Source organism: Dermochelys coriacea, chromosome 14 (assembly GCF_009764565.3).
Source record: "Dermochelys coriacea isolate rDerCor1 chromosome 14, rDerCor1.pri.v4, whole genome shotgun sequence".
Lineage (NCBI taxonomy): Eukaryota > Metazoa > Chordata > Testudines > Dermochelyidae > Dermochelys > Dermochelys coriacea.
Genome location: NC_050081.1, coordinates 35,621,132 through 35,643,914, shown reverse-complemented (window position 1 = coordinate 35,643,914; position 22,783 = coordinate 35,621,132). Strand labels below are relative to the sequence as shown.

Below are 22,783 nucleotides of genomic sequence, written 5' to 3'. Positions count from 1 at the left end.
TTTTGACAGTGGCAGTCACGGCAACCACAGAAGATTGCAGAGAAGGAGCGAAGCAGTGGGGTGCTCATCTTATCTTCCCTGAGTGTTGCGCTCTGTAGAAAAGCCATTAGGCTATTTCATAGGTGTCAGTTTTGGCCTGACAGAATTTCATTAAGTGGGTTAAGGCTGAAATTTAAGGTGATCTCGCTTCTCCTCTCACTCCTGCAAAGGACAGGACATCTTTCATGAGCAGGAGAATGGAAGTCGGATAGTATCATGGATCCTGCTGTGCCCACAGAGAGTGTTGGCCTGACTGTACAGTGATCCCCTTTATAAGCAACATAGACAAAGTGGGGGCACTCTTGTCCCATGGGAGTGAACCAATTGATCCACATATCACTTTCAAGTCTGTTACCCCTCTTATATTATGATGGTCAGATTAGTGAGCCCACAACTGTGGTATTCATCAAGGAGTGAGGACGCACCCAGCCAGGTGTAGCAAAAGTATTTTCAGCTCACATCAAACATTGTGATGTGTCTCGGCACATGTGCAGAGCACTGGGCTAATCTGGCTCAGAAGCATCCACAAATAGGGTACGGCTGCAGTTACTAGACATGCGCTGTGTTTGTTTCTGAAGCTGTGTTGGCTGTTTTCATTGTAGGCAAACCACCTGGCGTGGCCACTCCCTGTTTTTTCACCTGATAAGGGAGGCAATCAGAGGTTAAGGCAAGGGGTGGGCAAATGTTCTAAATATATCTGCTTAGAACAGCCCTGGGATATCGGTGACTGATCAGTGCAGGAGCATGCACATGTCTGCTGGGTGGGATGGGTTTGCTGACAGCGCTGAGCAGTGTTTTGAGAGGAAGGAGGTACCGATATTCTTCAGATCTGATGAAGCCAGGTGGCTACGCTACTTGTGGTCACGTTATAGAGACTTAGGGGTAGATTCACAATGGTACACAGGCACCCAACCACGCCCGCCCCCCTACCCCCGGTGAAGCTCAGAGGTCTGAGTTTAGGTATTTAAGTCCCAGTTTAGGCTCCATTGAGAGATACAAAACTCCTGAGGAGCCCTGTTGGTACCAAAACTCACTCAGCACCTATATTTTCAAGGTAGAATTTCCCTAAGGAGCCTTAGTTTCTGCCTCTGAGCATGAGCCCTGCTGCCTTCCTGTGGGCATCTGGATGCCTGTTTCCTGCCTAAGCCCCAGAGTGATTCAGGAACAAGGGAGAGGACAGGCAGGTGAAAGTCTCTCTTGCCTTCAGGACACAATCCGATAAGTGTGCTCAGAGGCCCGCTGGCTGGATCGGGTCCCATTCAAAATCTGGCTGGAAAAGGAGGCCATGGTGTTTTTTATCCAACTTCTAGCCCAGTGGTTAGTGCACTTGCATGGGATGTGAGAAACCCAGGTTCAATTCCTGCCTCAGAGAGAGAGGAAGGGTTTGAGTAGGGGTCTCCGACCTCTCAGGCAAGTGTGGTAACCATTGGGTTAAAAGTGATAAGGTGGCACCCTTCTCCTCTGGCTGTTTTGTGTGGTGTGAGGCGCCTGCTCTAGCTTGTTCTTACAAGGAACAGCTTAGGTGCTTGAGCTGCCGGACGCCAGGAGCAGGGCACCCCCCTGCAGCGGGGACTTAGGTACCAAACTCCATGAGAAGGGCAGGGTTTAGAACACAGCCCTGTGGTCAGCATCTCCAGTTGGTTAGCTTAGGCCAATGGTCCCCAAACTGTGGGGTGCGCCCCCCTCCGTGGCTGGAGCCAGGCCAGCCCCGCAGCGGTCAGGGAGGGAGCGCCACCCAGCGATGTCCCCGCCACCAACCGTGGCTCCCAGCCCTGCCCCTGGCCACAGCTCCGTTCCTAGCCCCTGACCCAGACCCATCCCCGGCTGCGGCCCCAGCCTCACTCCTTTACCCCATCCTGGTTCGCCCTCCTGCCCCCCAGGAGCCACGGCCTAGCTCTGGCTCCCGGGAGGGTTGGGGCCCAGACAGGAGTAATGAGTGGGGCATCAGCCTGAAAAGTCTGGAGACCACTGACTTAGGCGACTCCTTGCCTAGTGGGCTGGCTTTTTCGGATGCCATTCTAAGGCACCCATCTCTCCCTATTCAATGTATAAGAAGCCTAGGCACCTAACTCCGCTTTGTGGATCGCAGTGACGTTCCCGTGACTTCCTAGGTGTCTAACAGTTAGGCACTGCGACACTCAGCATCACAACACCTCAGTCCCTTTGTGAGTCTAGCCCATAGGCCTCTCCGTCACTGCTGAGAGAAGTGGTTTTTGTTCTTTGCTTTGGGGTAACTAAGGAGCGATGCTGAGGTAAAAACACAGCGAGGACAAGGCACTTTGACTTTCACAGTGAGGAAAAGGCCTGAGGAAATAGCTGGGAAATAAGATCAGAGAGGAACTTGTTAACCTAAGTGTGCCAAAGTACAGACCTGCAGATATGTGTAACAGTGACAATAGGGGGATAAGTCAGTCTCAGGGTATGTCTACACTACGAAATTAGGTCGAATTTATAGAAGTTGGTTTTGTAGAAAGCGTTTTTATGCAGGCGATTGTGTGTGTCCCCACACAAATGTTCTAAGTGCATGTAGTCGGCGGAGTGTGTCCACAGTACCGAGGCAACCGTCGACTTCCGGAGCATTGCACTGTGGGTAACTATCCTATAGTTCCCGCAGTCTCCGCCGCCAATTTGAACTGTGGATAGAAATCCCAGTGCCTGATGGGGCTAAAACACTGTCGCGGATGGTTCTGGGTACATATCGTCAGGCCCCCCTTCCCTCCCTCCCTTCCTCCGTGAAAGCAACAGCAGACAATCATTTTGCACCTTTTTTCTTGAGTTACCTGTGCAGACGCCATACCACGGCAAGCATGGAGCCCGCTCAGCTCACCGTCACCGTATGTCTCCTGGGTGCTGGCAGACACGGTACTGCATTGCTACACAGGAACAGTTTATTGCATTTTGGCAGCAGACAGTGCAGTATGACTGGTAGCCATCGTCAACGTAGTCCAGGGTGCTCTTTTAACCTACCTCGATGAGGTCAGGGGTGCCTGGGCAAACATGGGAATGACTCAGCCAGGTCATTTCCCTTTTAAGTTTTGTTTCATGGAGATTGAGTCCTACCAGCAGTGCACTGTCTTTTAATCTGCAGCCAACAGAAGACGATGGCCAGCAGTCATAATGCACTGTCTTCTGCTGAGCACCCAGGAGATGACAATGGCTAGCGGTCGTACTGCACAGTCTGCTGCCAGCAAGATGTACAAAGATAGATGAAGTGGATCAAAACAAGAAATAGACCAGATTTGTTTTGTATTCATTTTCTCCTCCCTCCCTCCGTGAAATCAACGGCCTACTAAACCCAGTTTTGAGTTCTATCCTTGAGGTTTTGAGTTCTATCCTAGAGGGGGCCATTCTGTTTCTCGCAAAGCCACCTCCTTTGTTGATTTTAATTCCCTGTAAGACAACCCTGTAAGCCATGTCATCAGTCACCCCTCCCTCCATCAGGGCAACAGCAGACAATCGTTTCGCGCCTTTTTTCTCTGCAGACGCCATACCACGGCAAGCATGGAGCCCACTCAGATCACTGTGGCAATTAGGAGCACATTAAACACCACACATATTATCCAGCAGTATATGCAGCACCAGAACCTGGCAAAGTGAAACCGGACGAGTAGGCGACGTCAGCGCTGTGACAATAGTGATGAGGACATGGACACAGACTTCTGTCAAAGCACGGGCCCTGGCAATGTGGGCATCATGGTGCTAATGGAGCCGGTTCATGCGGTGGAACGCCGATTCTAGGGCTCGGGAAACAAGCACAGACTGGTGGGACCGCATAGTGTTGCAGGTCTGGGACAATTCCCAGTGGCTGCAAAACTTTCACATGCATAAGGGCACTTTCATGGAACTTTGTGACTTGCTTTCCCCTGCCCTGAGGCGCAAGAATACCAAGATGAGAGCAGCCCTCACAGTTGAGAAGCGAGTGGCAATAGCCCTGTGGAAGCTTGCAATGCCAGACAGCTACCGGTCAGTCGGGACTCAATTTGGAGTGGGCAAATCTACTGTGGGGGCTGCTGTGATGCAGGTAGCCAACACAATCAAAGATCTGCTGATATCAAGGGTAGTGGGAAATGTGCAGGTCATAGTGGATGGCTTTGCTGCAATGGGATTCCCTAACTGTGGTGGGGCCATAGATGGAACCCATATCCCTATCTTGGCATCGGAGCACCAAGCCGGCGAGTACATAAACCACAAGGAGTACTTTTCAATAGTGCTGCAAGCACTGGTGGATCACAAGGGATGTTTCACCAACATCAACGTGGGATGGCTGGGAAAGATACATGACGCTCATGTCTTCAGGAATTGTGGTCTGTTTCAAAAGCTGCAGGAAGGGACTTTATTTCCAGACCAGAAAATAACCGTTGGGGATGTTGAAATGCCTATAGTTATCCTTGGGGACCCAGCCTACCCCTTAATGCCATGGCTCATGAAGCCATACACAGGCAGCCTGAAGAGTAGTCAGGAGCTGTTCAATTACAGGCTGAGCAAGTGCAGAATGGTGGTAGAATGTGCATTTGGATGTTTAAAAGCACACAGGCGCAGTTTACTGACTCGGTTAGACCTCAGCGAAACCAATAGTCCCACTGTTATTACTGCTTGCTGTGCACTCCACAATACCTGTGAGAGTAAGGGGAGACGTTTATGGCGAGGTGGGAGGTTGAGGCAAATTGCCTGGCCACTGGTTATGCACAGCCAGACACCAGGGCGGTTAGAAGAGCACAGGAGGGCACGGTGCGCATCAGAGAAGCTTTGAAAACCATTTTCATGACTAGCCAGGCTACAGTGTGAATGTTCTGTTTGTTTCTCCTTGATGAAACCCCCCGCCCCTTGGTTCACTCTGCTTCCCTATAAGCCAACCACTGTCCCCTCCTCCCTTCGATCACCGCTAGCAGAGGCAATAAATTAATCGTTGCTTCACATTTATGCATTCTTTATTAATTCATCACACAAGTAGGGGATAACTGCCAAGGTAGCCCAGGAGAGATGGTGAAGCAGAGAAGGACAAGGCCACAAAGCCCTTTAAAACTTTAAAACTTTAAAACTTATTGAATGCCAGCCTTCTGTTGCTTGGGCAATCCTCTGGGGTGGAGTGGCTGGGTGGCCGGAGGCCCCCCCCACCGCGTTCTTGGGCGTCTGGGTGAGGAGACTATGGAACTTGGGGAGGAGGTCCTCTGTTGGGGAGGAGGTCTGTTGGGCTGTAGTGGCGGTCTGTGCTCCAGCTGCCTTTCCTGCAGCTCAACCATATGCTGGAGCATATTAGTTTGATCCTCCAGCAGCCTCAGCATTGAATCCTGCCTCCTCTCATCACGCTGCCGCCACCTTTCAGCTTCAGCCCTCTCTTCAGCCCGCCACTTACTCTCTTCAGCCCGCCATCTCTCCTCCTGGTTATTTTGTGCTTTCCTGCACTCTGACATTGTCTGCCTCCACGCATTCATCTGTGCTCTGTCAGTGTGGGGAGACAGCATGAGCTCAGAGAACATTTCATTTCGAGTGCGTTTTTTTCACCTTCTAATCTTCGCTAGCCTCTGGGAAGGAGAAGATCCTGTGATCCTTGAAACACATGCAGCTGGTGGAGAAAAAAAAGGGGACAGTGGTATTTAAAAAGACACATTTTATAGAACAATGGGTGCACTCTTTCACAGTAAACCTTGCTGTTAACATTACATACATAGCACATGTGCTTTCATTCCAAGGTCGCATTTTGCCTCCCCCCACTGCGTGGCTAGCCCCACATCCCTCCTCCCTCCCCGGGGCTAACAGTGGGGAACATTTCTGTTCAGCTACAGGCAAACAGCCCAGCAGGAACGGGCACCTCTGAATGTCCCCTTAAGAAAAGCACCCTATTTCAACCAGGTGACCATGAATGATATCACTCTCCTGAGGATAACACAGAGAGATTAAGAAGAGATGTTGTTTGAACACCAGCAAACATACACTGCAATGCTTTGTTCTACAATGATCCCCATGTGCGTGCTACTGGCCTGGAGTGGTAAAGTGTCCTACCATGGTGGACAGAATAAGGCTGCCCTCCCCAAAAACCTTTTGCAAAGGCTTTGGGAGTACATCCAGGAGAGCCATGAATGCCAGGGCAAATTAATCATTAAACATGCTTGCTTTTAAACCATGTATAGTACTTTAAAAGGTACATTCACCAGAGGTCCCTTTTCCGCCTGGCAGGTCCAGGAGGCAGCCTTGGGTGGGTTTGGGGGTACTGGCTCCAGGTCCAGGGTGAGAAACAGTTCCTGGCTGTCGGGAAAACCGGTTTCTCCACTTGCTTGCTGTGAGCTATCTACAACCTCATCATCATCATCTTCCTCGCCCTCAAAACCTGCTTCTGTGTTGCCTCCATCTCCATTGAAGGAGTCAAACAACACGACTGGGGTAGTAGTGGCTGAACCCCCTAAAATGGCATGCAGCTCATCATAGAAGCGGCATGTTTTGGGCTCTGACCTGGAGCGGCCGTTTGCCTCTCTGGTTTTCTGGTAGGCTTGCCTCAGCTCTTTAAGTTTCACGTGACACTGCTTCGGGTCCCTGTCCTTCATGCCCTGGGAGATTTTGACAAATGTTTTGGCCTTTCAAAAACTGGAACGAAGTTCAAATAGCACAGATTCCTCTCCCCATACAGGGATCAGATCCCGTACCTCCTGTTCGGTCCATGCTGGAGCTCTTTTGCAATTCTGGGACTCCAGCATGGTCACCTCTGCTGATGAGCTCTGCACTCACCTGCAGCTTGCCACGCTGTCAAACAGGAAATTGAAATTCAGAAGTTCGCGGTCCTTTTCCTGTCTACCTGGCCAATGCATCTGAGTTGAGAGTGCTGTCCAGAGCAGTCACAATGGAGCACTCTGGGATAGCTCCCAGAGGCCAATACTGTCTAATTGTGTCCACAGTGCCCCAAATTCGACCTGGCAAGGCCGATTTCAGCACTAATCCTTTTGTCGGGGGTGGAGTAAGGAAATCAATTTTAAGAGCCCTTTAAGTCGAAAAAAAGGGCTTTGTCGTGTGGACGGGTGCAGGATTAAATCTATTTAATGCTGCTAAATTCGACCTCAACTCCTCGTGTAGACCAAGGGACAAAGACAGACTCTCTGCCTAATGGCTTGTGTTTACAAGGTATTCCCAAGACTGTCTAGAAAGCATTACACCCTTCACAGTGTTTTGTGTGCATTAAATGTTTGTTCACTATAGAATCTTACAATATCAGGATTGGAAGGGACCTCAGATGGTCATCTAGCCCAACCCCCTGCTCAAAGCAGAACCAATCCCCAATTTTTGCCCCAGATCCCCAAATGGCCCCCTCAAGGATTGAACTCAGAACCCTGGGTTTAGCAGGCTAATGCTCAAACCACTGAGCAAATTCCTATGGCAAAAGGACAGTAATCAGTTCTCCGCGGCAGAGGGAAGATGACGGAAACAGAGCGTGAACAGACTGGAAGGGGCAATAGGAACAATAAGTTGGGAGGGAGGTTCCCAGCTCCCAGCCCTGCCCAGATCCATTACCTGCACACCTTGGGCAGACTGACTCTCCTGGAAACAAGGTGAGGAGCTGACAGAGCAAAAGCCACTTCCTGTCCCGGACGAGTTCCCACACTGCTGGGGGGATGCGCTGCCCTCTGGGCCAATGTCAGGGGGATCCCTAATATGGCTCCTTTGATTCTGCTCTTTTTCCAACATTCTGCTCAGAGATGCTGTTACGGGGAGGGTTTAATGGTGCCCTGGTGCGTTTAGTTCTGCTGGAATGGGCCTTGCCTGGGTGGTAATAAACTTAACTGGTTTTCTTCCCAGCATGGCAAAGTCTGGAGAGTTTGTCTCCAGGGAGAGAGCCTGGGGGGAATCGGACTGTGACATGGACTCAAGCCCCTTCTGAAACCTCCCCCATCGCCCCTCTCGCCCTGACAGGCTGAAGAATCACATCTACAGTTTGCTCCAGATTGTCCCGTCTTCCAGGAGACGACGAAGGGAAATGGCTGTGATGGAGCCAGTTCAGGTAGGGGATTTTCAGGGAGCTGCGGGGGAGGGCGGGGGGGTGCTGCAGATGAGGAGGGGCAGGAAACACACAGGGTGAGGCAGGGAGGGGACAGGGTGTGATAAACCTGCGATGACACGTTCAACCTGGGACCTGATTTTCTGAACAGGCCCAATGGCGGGGGAGGAACATTCCCCCATTTCTGAACCAGGAAACGCCCCCCTGGACAGGGCTGCATAAACTGACCAGACTCCCAGTGCTGGAGCCTGAACCCATTTGGGCTGCTGTGAAATACGAAGGGAAGCTCTTGGGATTCCTGTCCCTGTCCCTGGCTCAGAGCTCTGCTTCCTGTAAAAGCCTGTGTCTGGCAGACGTGTGGTAAATGAGAAGACCCTGCTCCATGTGCAGGGGGAACAAGGTATCTGGCTGGTCTGAGACATGGGGTGAGATTCTGTATCTCTGGCCTTTCTTGTTTCAGATGCTGATGACCTTCGAGGAGGTGGCTGTGTATTTCACACAGGGGCAGGGGGCTCTGCTGGACCCCGCTCAGAGAGCCCTCTACAGGGACGTCATGCAGGAGAACTACGAGACGGTGACCTCGCTCGGTAAGGGTTTCCTGTCCCCTCAGTTATTAGAAGATGCAGGGTCTGCATATTTGAATCTAGACAGGTTCTTCCCTGGTCAGTTAGATCGGAGGGGAATGGGTTCCATAATGCACAGCTGCCAGGTGAGAGAAACTTGCATCTCCATGCCCTCTCCAATGGGACTAACCTAATGGACGTGCTAAACCATCACCAATCCTCCAGCTTTCAAAGGGACAGAAGCCGTGTATTGTCCTATCTGTATTGTTTCTCATTTGCACACAGAATCCCTGTTCATTTCCCTCCTTGGGAATAGCTCTAGCCATGGGGAATGCTCTGGGCTCTGCAGGTTTAGAAATAGGAATGGATTTAACATTAGAGCTGTGTGTGTTTCAGCAAGGCCCCCAGAGTGCACAGATCCTGGGAACTCCTAGTGAGGGCATGACAATTCTTCTCACCTCCCCAGACATCTGCCTCTTCCAAGGGGGTTCTGTGTCCATGTTCCCCTCCTCTTGAATTGCATGATCCCCCATCACAGACACAGGTTCAGCTCACGGAATGCCCTTTGTGTCAGACGCTCTCTCAATCCTCTATGCACACTGATCTGGTCTGATTTCAACCCCTGTGCAGGATTTCCCATTCCCAAACCTGATCTGATCACCCAGCTGGAACGAGGGGAGGAGCCGTGGGTTCCAGATCTCCAGGCCTGCGAGGAAAGAGAGATCCTGAGAGGCACCCACACAGGTGAGGACTGACACAGAAACCATCTGGGGAATGAAGGAAAAAGCTGAGCATCCCAAAATGTGGTGTGAGGAAGCACCCTCAGTTCTTCCTCGCCTCGGCCAGTGCAGTGCTGTAGTCAGCAGATATCGCTCATGACTTGCCACCCATTCTGTTAGTTGCAGGAGTTTACTTCCCAACTTTTTTTCCCTGTGAGTGTTTGGGTGGGAAGTGGAGGCAGAATCCAATTGCTGAGTCTTCACAGTGTTAGCATGTTGGGTTTTCCGTCTGTGCTATTCCTCTTTCTCCCCAGCACAATGACTCCTTTCTGGATTGTCTCTCTCCCAGCAGGTGATGAGCGAGGGAGTGAGAACGAGGAGGGAAATCATCATGAGGATGTTCCGGGGGAAGTGGAATCACAAAGGACCTTTGTGGGAAGATCTGAAGGGAATTTTTCCCAGTGCTTGGAACAGGGAGAAGCCTGGGGAAATTGGCACAGGTCAGAGAAGTTGCTGGGAAACCACCCAAGGAAGAAAGTGGATGAATCTATTATATATGGGGGAGAAGACAAGGATCCCACAGCCCAGCAGACAAATCCCAAGGAAAAGAAACCCTTCCATTGCCTCCAGTGTGGGAAAGGATTTATTCTGAGATCACAGCTTGTTACACATCAAACAATCCATAACAGCTCAGACTTCAATACCCATGGGAGAATCGACATGGGAGAGAGACGTTATCAATGCCTCAAGTGTGGCAAATGTTTTAATTGGACGTCAGCACTTATTACACATCAGGCAACCCACATGGGAGAGAGACCCCATAAGTGCTTGGAGTGTGGGAAAAGCTTCAGTAACAGCTCAAATCTTACTAAACATCGGAGAATCCACATGGGAGACAGACCCTATAAATGCCTTGAGTGTGGAAACTGTTTCAGTCAGAAGACCACCCTTATTATGCATCAGAAAACCCACACAGGAGAGAAACCCCATAAGTGCTTGGACTGTGGGAAAAGTTTCACACAGAGATCAGCCCTGAGTACACATCAAACAATCCACACAGGAGAGAGACCCTATAAATGCCTTGACTGTGGGAAAAGTTTCATTCAGCGCTCACATCTTCTTCGACATCTGAGAATTCATACTGGGAATAAACCTCATAAATGCCTCCACTGTGGGAAAAGTTTCATTCAGAGAACAAACCTTATTTCCCATCAGACAATCCACACAGGAGAGAAGCCCTATAAATGTTTGGACTGTGGGAAAAGCTTCAAGAACAACTCCTACCTCACTAAACATCGGACAATCCACACGGGAGACAGTCCCTATAAATGTCTCCTCTGTGGGAAAAGTTTTGTTCTCAGTTCCGACCTGATTGTGCATCAGAGAATTCACACAGGAGAGAAGCCTTACGTATGCTTGGACTGTGGGAAAAGTTTCAAGAACAACTCCTACCTTACTAAACATCGGAGAATGCACACAGGAGAGAGACCTTATAAATGCTTCGATTGTGGGAAATGTTTCAGTCAGAAGTCATCCCTTAGTACCCATCAGACAATCCACACTGGAGAGAGACCCAATAAATGCTTGGACTGTGGGAAAAGTTTTACCCAGCGATCAGCCCTTGTTATACATCAGAGAATCCACACAGGAGAGAGACCCCATAACTGCTTGGACTGTGGGAAAAGTTTCACGCACAGATCAGCCCTCCTTAGACATCAGGCAATCCACACAGGAGAGAGACCCCATGAGTGCTTGGAATGTGGGAAACGTTTCATTCAGAGATCAACCCTTATTAGACATCAGGCAGTCCACACAGGAGAGAGACCCCATGGGTGCTTGGACTGTGGGAAATGTTTCACCAATAGATCATCCCTTATTAGGCATCAGGCAATCCACACAGGCGAGAGACCCCATAAGTGCTTGGACTGTGGGAACAGTTTCATTCAGAGATCGAACCTTATTATACATCAGAGAATCCACACAGGCTATAAACCTCATAAATGCCTGGCCTGTGGGAAAAGTTTCAGGAAGAGCTCATACCTTACTAAACATCTAAGAACTCACAAAGGGTTGGGAGACCCCAGGAACAGCTTGATTGCGGAAAAAGATTCAATCCTAGCTCACACATCAGTGAGCCGCAAAACAGAGAGACCTTGAATATGAGGGAAGCTCATTTGGTGCTTCCGGAGTATCAGACATCCGCAAATCCGCACAGGGAAGAAACCGCTGAGATGTTTTCAGTGTGGAAGATGCTCCAAGAGGAGCTAACACCACAGTGGACATCAGAGACTCCCCCACACAGCCAGGAAATTCTCTGAGTGCCCTGACTGGGGCTGGCCATGGTGACAAACCCATTTCCTTGTTCCCACACACATCAGGGGCATTTGGCTCCCAAGGATCCAGCTGCCCATCACTGGGGTGAGGATCCAGCAGCAGCCGAGCATCAGCTGGTCAGTGACCCTCTGGCTCTGCCTGGTCTAAGCAAACCCCAGGGAGAGGAGGAGAAGCCCCCATCAGCCCCTCCTCCTTGCTGCAGCCCTGGCTGCTGAGCTGATGGGCCACAGGTGGGGGACGGGAGAGAGAGAAACTCCTCCAGATGCTTCCTCTGCCTGGCTGAAGTTCCCCCCTCTCCTTTCCCCTCCCAGACGGGATCCACCTGCCATGGAGATGAGGAGAAGGACACTTGGGCCAGGCCCCACCTTCACTCTAGATCCACCCCACACTTCACACCTTCACTTCACTTCACCTTCACCCACCTGTCCCCACGCCCCATCTTCCACCAGCCCCTGGGCTGGGCTCTCCCACTTACCTGGAGCTGTTCACTCCCCTGGGAGCTGGTAACGCTTCCCCTCCCCAAATCCCCTAGGGCGCTGGGTTCTGGGGGATCAAATATTGAGGGACCAGGGTGCTGGATTCTGGGGTAGGAAACGGGATTGAATGGTTGGGCTGGTGGAGCTAGGAAGCAGGGGGAGCTGGGTGCTGGGGTATCGAGTGTTTGGGGATCATGGATAAAGGGAGAGGGAGAGCACAGGGGTAGAGAGGTGCCTCTCCTCACTAGCCCCCTCTACCCCTTCCCCCTGCCCCCTCTGCATTCAGACAGTGCCGCTGAGAGGGGCTGATTCCCACAGGGCCTTTTGTGGAAGGCCTCGAGATCCCACCACTGCCTCTGCAGCATCAGCCTCTGAGTGTCTGTCTATGGTAAAAAATGTGGGCGGGAACAGCCAGAGCATCTCTATGTCCCTGCACCAGATTTCGTGGTGTAAACTGTGCGACACTGGCTGACCAGGTGCCAGCTCCTGCCAGAGCCCTAGGCCAATTCACTTGTGTATTAGGCTAGATTAAAGAGATTGTTAAATGTATAAGAGTGTATTTGGTGTTTAAACTTCATGAAAAGCAATGGGATGTTACTTGCATTGTTTTCACTTAACTATATCTTGTTATAATGTAGTAGTGAACATTTTGCATTGTGTATACCCCTGTAACAAAATAACCCATCAAATGAGGAAGAAGCCTTGTGGAATGCAAATGAACTTTAACAGAAAAAAGCTAATTTCAAAGCAAGTGGGCATTGTGTGTTATGACCTGAGGTCAAAGACTCAAAATGCGTTTTTCACTCTCTGTCATCAAAGGAAGAGCCAACTTGGGTAGTGACCCTGTCAGCCTGTTTTTTGTGAGAAGAAGCTATAAGTATGGATTTAAAGAAAGATCCTGGATCTCTGGACTGTTTGGACTCTTACAGGGAAGTGTACCGGATACAAAGCTGAGACCCCAAGGGACAATCTGCGTGCCCTGAAAAGACTTTTGGGAAACTGGCAGTTTATTACATCACTGCCACCCTTTGGAATAACAAACTGTGACTCACCTGAGCATACATCTTACCTGCTTAACCTCTCAATAACTCTCACTTCCTTTTCTTAGCTAATGATCCTTTAATTAATTTACTATAGAACTGGCTACGAGCATTGTCTTTGGTGTAAGATTTAGGGTACCAATTGCTCTGGGGTAAGTGATTGGTCTCTTGGGACTGGGAGCGACGTGATGTGATGTGATTTTTGGTGTAAGTGACCTTTTATCACAAAGTCCAGTTTCTCTGGGTGGCAAGACAGACTGGAGAGTCTAAGGGGACTGTCTGTGAGTCTAGGGTAAGATTGGGATAGTGATCCAGGAGTTCACATTTGTCATTGGCTTGGTGAAATCTAATTACAGGACGAATCAGCAGCTTGGGGGAGGGTGTCTGCCTGGTTTTCTGCCAATCTGCCTGGAGGTCGGCATGCCCAGTTGTGAACCACTCCAGACAGTGTGACAAACTCACCTGGAGCATTTTATCTATTCGGATCCGCCCCCCCATTAGCAGTGATCATTAGTCCTGAGTTCCCCCTGTGGGGCCGGATTATCTCACTCCCAGATAGTCTCACATTACTCCAGGCCCTGCTGAAAAGCATTTAGTGTTTGTACCTTTTCTCCCTTATGGGCCAGAATTAAACACATGCTAAAAGAATGGGAGCAGGGACAGTGAAATGTGGTGTTTTAGCTTCTGTGCTATTTCAGGGTGATGGAGTGAGACTGAGGGATTCCCTCCTTCCCCCAGCACCGTCACACTCCACCCTCAACAGAGCAGCTTCTGTCCCAGCAATGGAGAGTTTTACCCTGTCCCCTTTCTACCCCTCCACCTCCCACGGTGTCATTTACCACCCTGTCCCTGGGTCTCCATGCCTTGGAATCACAGTTTTGATGTCTATGATCCTAAGTCAGACCCCTGAGGGCTGGAGGAGAAAGGGTCACAGACCTGGAAGGGAATCCAAATGAACCTCAAAGCGCATTTTGACCTTTCTGATCTTATATCCCCATTTGCATCTCTTGGTAAAATTGCTTCCAGTTTTTGTCTGGGCTAGTCCAGATCATTTGTAGACGGGAAGCTGGTTTGTGAGGTTTTGGTCTATTAAGATGATGCAAAAACTTTTGTAACTAACATGACCAACTGTGGTCGTGGTCATGTGGTCATGAGGTGAGACATGAAGCAGGTTTAGCCCCTTTAGAAGAAAATGGGTTCACTTATTGTCTGGATTTTGAGTCTTCAGATTCTCTGGAACTTCACTTTCTTAATATGAAAGTGTGTTGTAGCTCACCCTGTATTGTGGGTTTTTCTTTGTTCCCGAAGACCTTTTGGTCACATACAGTAACTCCTCCCTTAAAGTCATCCTGGTTAACGTTGTTTCATTGCTGATCAATTAGGGAACATGCTCGTTTAAAGTTGCGCAAGGCTCCCTTATAATGTTGTTTGGCAGCTGCCTACTTTGTCCACTGCTTGCAGAAAGAGCAGCCTGTTGGAGCGAGCTGGTGGGGGCTTGGAACCAGGGTGGACCGGCAGCCCCCCATCAGCTCCCCGCTCCCCTAAATTCCCTGTGTGGCAGCCGCCCAGCAGGCTATCAATTGCCCGGAGTTCAGCTGTCCCTCCCCACACTGCCCTGTGCTGCTCCTGCCCTCGGCCTTGGAGCTGCTCCCGGAAGCCTTCTGCTTGCTGAGGGGAGGGGGGGCAGGGGAAGAAGGGGGCTAATGTAAGGGTGTCCCCCTCCCCCCTGCTTCTGCCCCCCGCTTACCACATCTCTACAGAGCAGGGGCTGGGACACAATAGGGCTCAGGACGGAGGGAGCTTGCTGGCAGCAGCTGCTGTCTCAACTTGCTGATCTACTTAAAAAGGCAATGTACTTAGAGTGCGGTCAGTGTACTTAAAGGGGCAGTGCTCATCTCTCTCTCGCACACGATGTGTGTCTCTGTCTGCCATGCTGTGTCTCTTTTTCCTCCACTTGTGCTGCCTTGTAGAGTGAGAGGCTACATTAACAACAATGTGTTACCCTTGAGGACTCAGCCGAGTGCTAGTTCATCATTTAGCAGTAAGGCATTCCCTGGGAAATATCCCACCCTCTTCCACCCTCTAACTTCACCACCTCAACCAAGCTTCACAATCATCATTGCTGTGCACAGTATTAAATTGTTTGTTTAAAACTTATACTGTTTGTGTGTGTGTGTGTATGTGTATATATATATATATATATATGTCTTTTGTCTGGTGAACAAATTTTCCCTGGAACCTAACCCCCTCCATTTACATTAATTCTTATGGGGAAATTGAATTTGCTTAACATCGTTTTGCTTAAAGTTGCATTTTTCAGGAACATAACTACAACACTAAGCGGGGAGTTACTGTACTTGGATATTTGATTAGTAGCTCAGATTTATTGAAGGCTTCATGGGGCAAATGTTCATTTGCCAGAACAGTCCTTTTCGATTTAATTTTGAACTTTTTCTACCCCTTATCGTGTGATTTTTTTCTTTGAACAATGACAATGAACGAAGGCTGAGGGTGCGAGCTAGATTCACACTCCCAGAGGCAGACACTGAAATGAGGAAGTAAGTTACCGCCTGGTCCCTGCAGTGATGTGAGAGACAGTCAGGAGGGGTAGAGGGTGGCAGATGGAGATGAACAGAGCTGGGAAACTGCTGGGTTTGTTCCTCAGAGCCAGGCAGCTGAGGCTGAGAACTGTGAACTCGCTGCATCAAAGCCAGAGAGAGACAGGGATTCTCCTGCAAGTGTTGAATCAAGCCCTACCTGAATTGTATAATGCTGTGAATCCTGCCCAAGAGGAATATTGGGGGGGGGGAGCAGCATCTCCTGAGAGGCTGGGCCAAGATGAGAAGGAGACCAGGGATGTCAGGGGACCTGGGCAGCTTTGAAGCCAAGCAGACTCACATCATGGAAGCCAGAGGGAGATAAGGAGCCATAGAGCCCAGCTGGTCACCCCTCCCCATCTACCACTGTGTCCTGTGTGGGGACGATAGCAACTGTCTCTGCCCCACTCATGTCACACTGCATCCCTCTAACTTGAGTTCTTTGGATTCCCTGCTTTCGGGGGGTTTCCTTTTGTGATGGGTTCCCATCATTCTTCATGGCTTCTCGGCACTTTTCTCCCCATGTGTAGATGTTGCCGGTGCATGGGGGAATTGGGTGGAGCAGTGGGCTGGACTGGGACTGAACTGGGCTGGGCTGGGGGTGGGGAAAGGAGTCTGTCTTTTGCTTGTCCGTTTAAATAATAAAGTAGAATTTAGTTTCTCCCACTCCCGGTCTCAGTTGTTTTGCATGAAATGGCTGTCAACTGCAGAGGTAAGGTGAAAGGTTAAAGCAATGCAGATGTGGTCTGGAATGGAAATGCACAGGGAGGTCACCCAGCCAACCTCATCCCTGCCCTGTCACAAGCTCCTCAAACTCCCCTTAGAGATAAAACTCTCTTAAATCTTGTGCCCCTCTCCCTGACCCCAGTACAAATCAGGAACACTTTGATGGCTCACAGGCTCATCCCCTTCTCCCTCACCCAGGTGCTAGGCAGGAGTAATCCCACTGAGGCCACATGACCTGTCTACACCAGTGTGAAGTTGTGAGGGGAGAATCAGATCACTGGCCTCTAGGTCTGTTTGCAGGAGATACAGTCACACATTGTGCGATGATGATTCTGATCGCTGAGCTGGGCTTCAGCCCAGTGCCCCTGTTCTCACAACCTGACCACCTGCCTACTTCTAGCTCAGTCCCATAGCAATCACTGGGGCTAGGGGCTGAAAGACTGTGGAAATGGGAGGGAATGTTACAGCTGAAACCACACGTGTGTTTTGAAAGCTTAATGTTAATAGGATCGGCTTCACTTTCCTGCTTGGACATTTTCTCTAGAGATCCTGGGGCCATAAAGGAGCAAGCGTTACCATCTTGGCTGCGAATCCCCACTGTGACTATCTACACTAGTGGTTCTCAAACTATGGGGTGGGCCTCCCATGGGAGACATGACCTGTATCTCTGGTGGGGGGTTTTAAGAGCACCGGCTGTCAGCCCCGGGTGGCTGCGGCTCATGACGGAGGGCTGTGCACATCTGGAAGGCTGGGATAAAAGGGACAGCTGGAGCCCTGCCACTCAGACTCGGGATCTCCTCCTCACCCCATCCCTCATCTGGAGGAAGAGGGGCTCAGGCTCTCAAACCCAGGTGAAGAAGCAGCACAGAAGTAAGGGTGGCAATGGGGTGATAAGTCTGCTGTAAACAGCGATATTGACGAATATCACTTTTCACGTGGCCACCCTTACCTCCGTGCTGCTGCTGGCAGCGGCGCTGCCTTCAGACCTGGGCACCCAGCCAGCAGCCGCTGCTCTCCGCTTTGCCTTCAGAGCTGGGTGTCGGTATATGTACTTGTGAGGATGGGGGCGTAATGTCAACAGACACAAAGAAGGGGGCCCGAGGAAATAAACTTGAGAACAACTGGTCTGCACTATTATGGTCACCACTTTTACAAAATGATGATAAATCTTGTACAAAGTTTGTTTTGTGAGGTATCGTATGAAAAGTCATCTGTTGAATATTATTGTCCTGTTAAAATGTGTGTATCAATATTATGTATGGAGTTATGAGGTTTTGTTATATGTTTGTTACTGAAACATGCTGCAAATCAGGGGTCTCAAAGTCCCGGCCCGTGGGCCATCTGCAGCCCAAGAACCTCCCCACTGCGGCCCACAGAGGAGAGATGCAGGCAGACACACTGCTGGCAATGGCTGCTGTAGGCACTGCCCCCTGCAGATCCCATTGGCTGGGGAGAGGGACAGCGACAGCATCACTAGTTGCCGGGCAGAGTCAGCCATGGGGGGCAGCATCACTTTTTTCCACAATGAATATAAACAAGTCAAAATATCAAACACAGCTATCTGATGCCCACCTTGCTGCAATCCTGACGGTTTCAAATGCTCAGTCACGGAGGCCAAACGTCCACAAACCGACAGAACTGAAGCGTTGCCAGATGTCTTGAAAACACTAAAAACTCTGGCATGCGAAGAATTGTATAAAGTTGTATGACAGTTTTATTATTTCTAAGAAATTTGAAATAAAAAACACAATATAAAAGTTTTCTTTTCTGAACACCATCTTCAGTGACATTATTGGCCCGCTGGGAGGAGTTGAGGACTGGCTCTGGCCTTAAAGTAAATTGAGTTTCAAATCCCTGCTGTAAATCTTGAAAATGCCCACAGATTAGCTCCTGAGAGCCAGGTGCTAAATGGGCATTAATTGCTTAGCCAGCCATTCACCAGTGGGGTAGGGGAAGTTGTGAACAAGAAATTTACAAAAAGAAAAGGAGGACTTGTGGCACCTTAGAGACTAACAAATTTATTTAAGCATAAGCTTTTTCACTTTATCGGATGCTGTAGCTCACGAAAGCTTGTGCTCAAATAAATTTGTTAGTCTCTAAGGTGCCACAAGTCCTCCTTTTCTTTTTGCGAATACAGACTAACACGGCTGCTACTCTGAAAGAAATTTACAATTCACCTGAAGGATGGTTGGAAGCTTACATGTGCTCCAGACTGATTGTCACCTGCCCACACATCTGGGAGTGAACCTCAAAGAGGAGAGTGGTATAAAAGCACAAGGGAGACTTGCCTCCATTTTTTACCTGTCCTCGCCTATCTTTACAGAAGGCAACAAGAAGGCTTGAAAGACAACAACAGGAGCATTGGACTGGGGAGGGCGGACCAAGGCTGGAAGGAAAGCGGCCTGGGTGCTAAGAACTGTAAACTGCCTGCAACATCGGGTGGGTTGAGAAAAGCTGTTTGGTACAAATCTTACTGAGTGTGGTAAAGTTTGGGATTTATGATGCATGTTTATCTTTTATTTTTGTGGTAATCAATTCCAAACTTTTATGCCTTTTGTCACTTGTAACCACTTAAAATCTACCTTTCTCTAGTTGATAAACTTGTTTTATCCATACCAGTGTGTTTTCATTGAAGTGTTTGGGGACTTTCACTTCAGAGAACAAGGCTGTTGTCTGATCAGCATCCTTTGTTGGGATGACAAACTAACTAATGAGCTTGTATAGCACAGTGAATGGACTGGACACTACAAGACTCATTTCAGGTTTCAGAGTAGCAGCCGCCTTAGTCTGTATTCGCAAAAAGAAAAGGAGGACTTGTGGCACTTAGAGACTAACACATTTATTTGAGCATAAGCTTTCTAGCTCATGAAAGCTTATGCTCTAATAAATTTGTTAGTCTCTAAGGTGCCACAAGTACTCCTTTTCTTTTACAAGACTCATGTTTCTGTGGTGCAAGGCTGGGACTAGGGAACTCGATGATGTTGCTCTGTAGTTTACTTCATGAGCGGCTGCTAGTGGCACTCAGTCCTGAATAGCTGGGAGTGATTTTGAAGGCTGGTGGCTGTGTGGGAGAAGAGCCTAGAGGGTTTGTTCACACGGGGAAGCAGTGTGAAAGATGCCCTGGGATGGAGAATTCAACAGTCCAGATTGTACCCTGGGGTATGTCTGACACCCGCTGTCCCCTGGGATCCAGCATGGCACCATTGGGCTCTCAACATCCTGATGCTGAAAGACGACCTGAGCAAGGCTAACCAGAGAGGTGGAACCAGCCGATATCTTCAACTCTACTGCCTTTGGCTAAATCCTGAACTTCCCCCTGGGATGTGAGACTTGGGGGTCTGCTGTCACCCTTCCCCTCATGCATCATTTTCCTTCCCCACCTTACTTATCCTCTCTCTCCTTTTTTGCTTTCTGGCTCAGCCCGTCCAGTCAACACCACCTTTTGCACCAGTGCTGGTGGCCTGCGACCGGAGAGGCAGCTCAAAGCAAAGTCTTAACCAGCCCAAGCGGGAAGTTTTCCAAGTCCCACAGGGGCTGATCAGCTGGTGGGCCGTGCCCGGGCTTCTCCTGCAGGAAGGCTGCAAGTGAGACTGAACCCTGGCACCAGAAGCCTCTATGCAGGATGTCCCCTTAAAGCTGAGAGAAGCTGGCCAAGCTCAGGCGAGGTGGGGGCCCCGGGAGGCAGGGTCTGGGGCAGGGCGGCTGCAGCGCGGTGGGTTGATCGCTAGGACCCGGGAGCGGCTGGGGGGCGGCTCTGGGGGGCGGATCGCGGGGCTCAGGCCCGGCCGCAGGAAGTGACTCGCAGCCGCTGCGGCGACTCTGGCTCCCGGCGAGATCCCCGAGCCCCGGCGGCTGGTGCTGGGAGCCCGGAGCCCTGGCTGCAGCCGGGAGAGGGGAATCTCCAGCCGGGCCCTTCCCGCGGCTCCCCGGGAGCCTCCCCCAGGGCAGAGCCCCCAGCCCGGCCAGGGCCCCCTTCCCGGCCCGGCCCCTGCCCCAGGGGGGCCCCGCTCGGAGGGAAGGTGAGAGAGACCCGCCCCCCCGTCACCCCCGGGCTGCAGGGGGCGGGTTTGGCCCCAGGCTGCTCCGAGCGGAGCTGGCTGCGATTCCCTGCCCCGGGCCCTGGAAAGCTGCCGCTAGCTCCCGGGGTGTGCGGGGCGGGGGAGCCCGGCCGGGCTGTGCTGGGGGCTGGGACAGCCACATGTGTGGGGCAGAGGCGGGGGGGGGGGACGGAAGGGGGACGGGTGTGGGCAGAAGGGGATTGAGGGGTAACAGGGATGCGTTAGGGGACAGAAGGTCCGGGATGGGGATGCAGGGGATAGGCTGGGGGACAGGGAGGATGGGGCGATGCAGGGGAATCGGGGGGAGATTATGGGGCTGAGAGGAACGAGGCTGGAAGAGAAGGAAAATGTGACTGAGGGGGGCACTGCGAGGGAAAGGGGGGGACGGTGAGAGCAACTGGAGACAGGCTGGGGGAGGGGAGAGCCCGGGGCAGGGAGCAGGCAGAGGGGTGGGGAGAGATACAAGGCAGCTCCCCGCCCCATGGGGTAGGACAGGGTGAGGGCCTGCCCCTCCCAGCAGCCAGACGGAAATTTTTTCCTCTAAACTGGTCAAACTAACATGGGGGGGGGGGCAGGAGACTATCCTCTCACGGCTCAGAAACTACAGGGCAAATATCCAGCCCAATTTATTAAAGACACACCCATGCTGGTGGGGTCTGTCTCCTGAGTGTTCAGGGCTGCCCAGCGGCCCTGGTCTGATTTCCGGGCAGGATCCAGATCTTAGCCACACCGGAGTCAGACCGGAGTCACTGCTGGCTCTGAGCGTGGATGGGCCAATAGGAACCGCCTCTGCCTGCCTGTCCCTGGGGGCGGCAGGGGCAGGACAGGGAGGCTCAGGCATTAGCTGCTGCCACCAGAGGCTCCAGGTCTAGCTGAGGGAGAGGAGGAGGCTGGGAACGTGCCTCTGCTCCTGGTGTCAGAGCCCTTGAGTTGAGCTCCCTGGCTCAGATGCTGCTGCCTCCTCCATTTTGACCTGGGAGCCCAGACTGAGACGCTGCTTGTTACCCAGCAGAGGAGAGACCTTTGTTAAAGCCCCTCTGTGCCCAGCCCAGGTGGGGAATTTCTCCGGTGGCTGGATCGAGCCCCTGGGGCAGCCCTGGGCTCCGAGGACACCAGCCCCTAAGCTGGAGCCTGCAGGTGGTGGGGAGACCCGGGGGAAAGGGCTGGGGCCAGGCAGGAAAGTGACTCTGCACAAAGGGCCCCTTTCAGGGACCTGCTTGTGAGTTTGGCCTACAAAGGGAGGGGGCTCCCTGTGTGTCTGCAAGTCCAAAGCTGCTGCCCTCATGGGCACCGTCAGGTTCAAACCCCAGTTAGCTGTGGCAGTGGCTGATCTGCCTAGTGAGAGCAAAGGCACATGTCAATGGCAGAGTCGCCCATTCTCCCAGGGCGAGGGAAGATGATAAAAAGGGAGAAAGAGACTGGAAGGGGCAGCAGGAGCAAGAAGTGGGGAGGGAGGTTCCCAGCCCTGCCCAGATCCATTCCCTGCATCCCCCTGAGAAGACTGACTCTCCTGGGAACAAGGCGAGGAGCTGAGAGAGGAAAAACCAGTTCCTGACTCTGCTGAACATCATACTACTTGGGAGAAGAGTGGGAGTTAGAGGGGGTGACATGACAATGTCAGGGGAAATCCACCAAAGTAGCTCCTTGGATTCTGCTCTTTTTCCAGAGTTTGGCTCAGAGATGCTGTTATGGGGAGAGTTTAAAAGTGCCCCGGTGGGTTTAGTTCTGCGGAGAGGGGCCTGGCCTGGGTGATGATAAACTAGTTGGGTTTCTTCCCAGCATGGCAGAGTCCATAGCGTTTGTCTCCAGGGAAAGAGCCTGGGGGAATCAGGGTGAAAAATGGACTCAAGCCCCTTCTGAAACCTCCCCATCACCCCTCTCGCCCTGACAGGCTGAGGAATCACATCCACATTTCACTCCAGATCATCTCTGTCCCATCATGTGAGGGACAGGAAAGGGAAATGTCTGTGATGGAGCTGCTGGCAGGGGGAGGGAGAGGCAGGGAGGAAACAGGGTGTGATAAATCAGCTGATTTTCTGAACAAGCCCATTGGCGGGGAACATTCCCCCATTTCTCAAACAGGAAACAAACCCCCTGGGCAAGGCTGGGAACATTTCCAGTGCCAGAGCCTGGACCCACTAACCAGATGCAGTTGTGAAATACAAAGAGAAGCTGTCAGGATTCCTGTCCCCTGCTCAGAGCTCTGCTACCTATATCAGCCTTTGGCTGACAGGCATGTGGTAAATGAGA

The 22,783-nt window shown here is 51.2% G+C and overlaps 3 protein-coding genes across 9 annotated transcripts in view; 1 reads left to right on the top strand and 2 right to left on the bottom strand.

The window, feature by feature from the left end:
- The window catches only part of LOC119842642 (zinc finger protein 239-like), a 1,225,455-nt gene that overhangs the window by 277,915 nt on the left and 924,757 nt on the right, over positions 1–22,783 (bottom strand). The window lies entirely within an intron of this gene.
- LOC119843367 (zinc finger protein 664-like) overlaps positions 1–22,783 on the bottom strand; it is a 1,158,238-nt gene that overhangs the window by 359,564 nt on the left and 775,891 nt on the right. The gene's annotated exons all lie outside the window — the stretch shown is intronic.
- Positions 1–22,783, top strand: part of LOC119843295 (zinc finger protein 585A-like) — a 63,500-nt gene that overhangs the window by 7,597 nt on the left and 33,120 nt on the right. For 2 of the 4 annotated variants that reach the window (XM_038372486.2, XM_043496674.1), the window contains exons 1-4: positions 7,822–8,023; positions 8,481–8,607; positions 9,214–9,327; positions 9,652–10,327. In XM_038372486.2, the coding sequence (XP_038228414.2) occupies positions 8,000–8,023; positions 8,481–8,607; positions 9,214–9,327; positions 9,652–10,327 (941 nt within the window). In that variant the 5' untranslated portion in view covers positions 7,822–7,999. Of the gene's footprint in view, positions 1–7,821; positions 8,024–8,480; positions 8,608–9,213; positions 9,328–9,651; positions 10,328–22,783 lie in introns of those variants that run through there. The other 2 variants (XM_043496671.1, XM_043496672.1) reach the window with 2 other exon arrangements.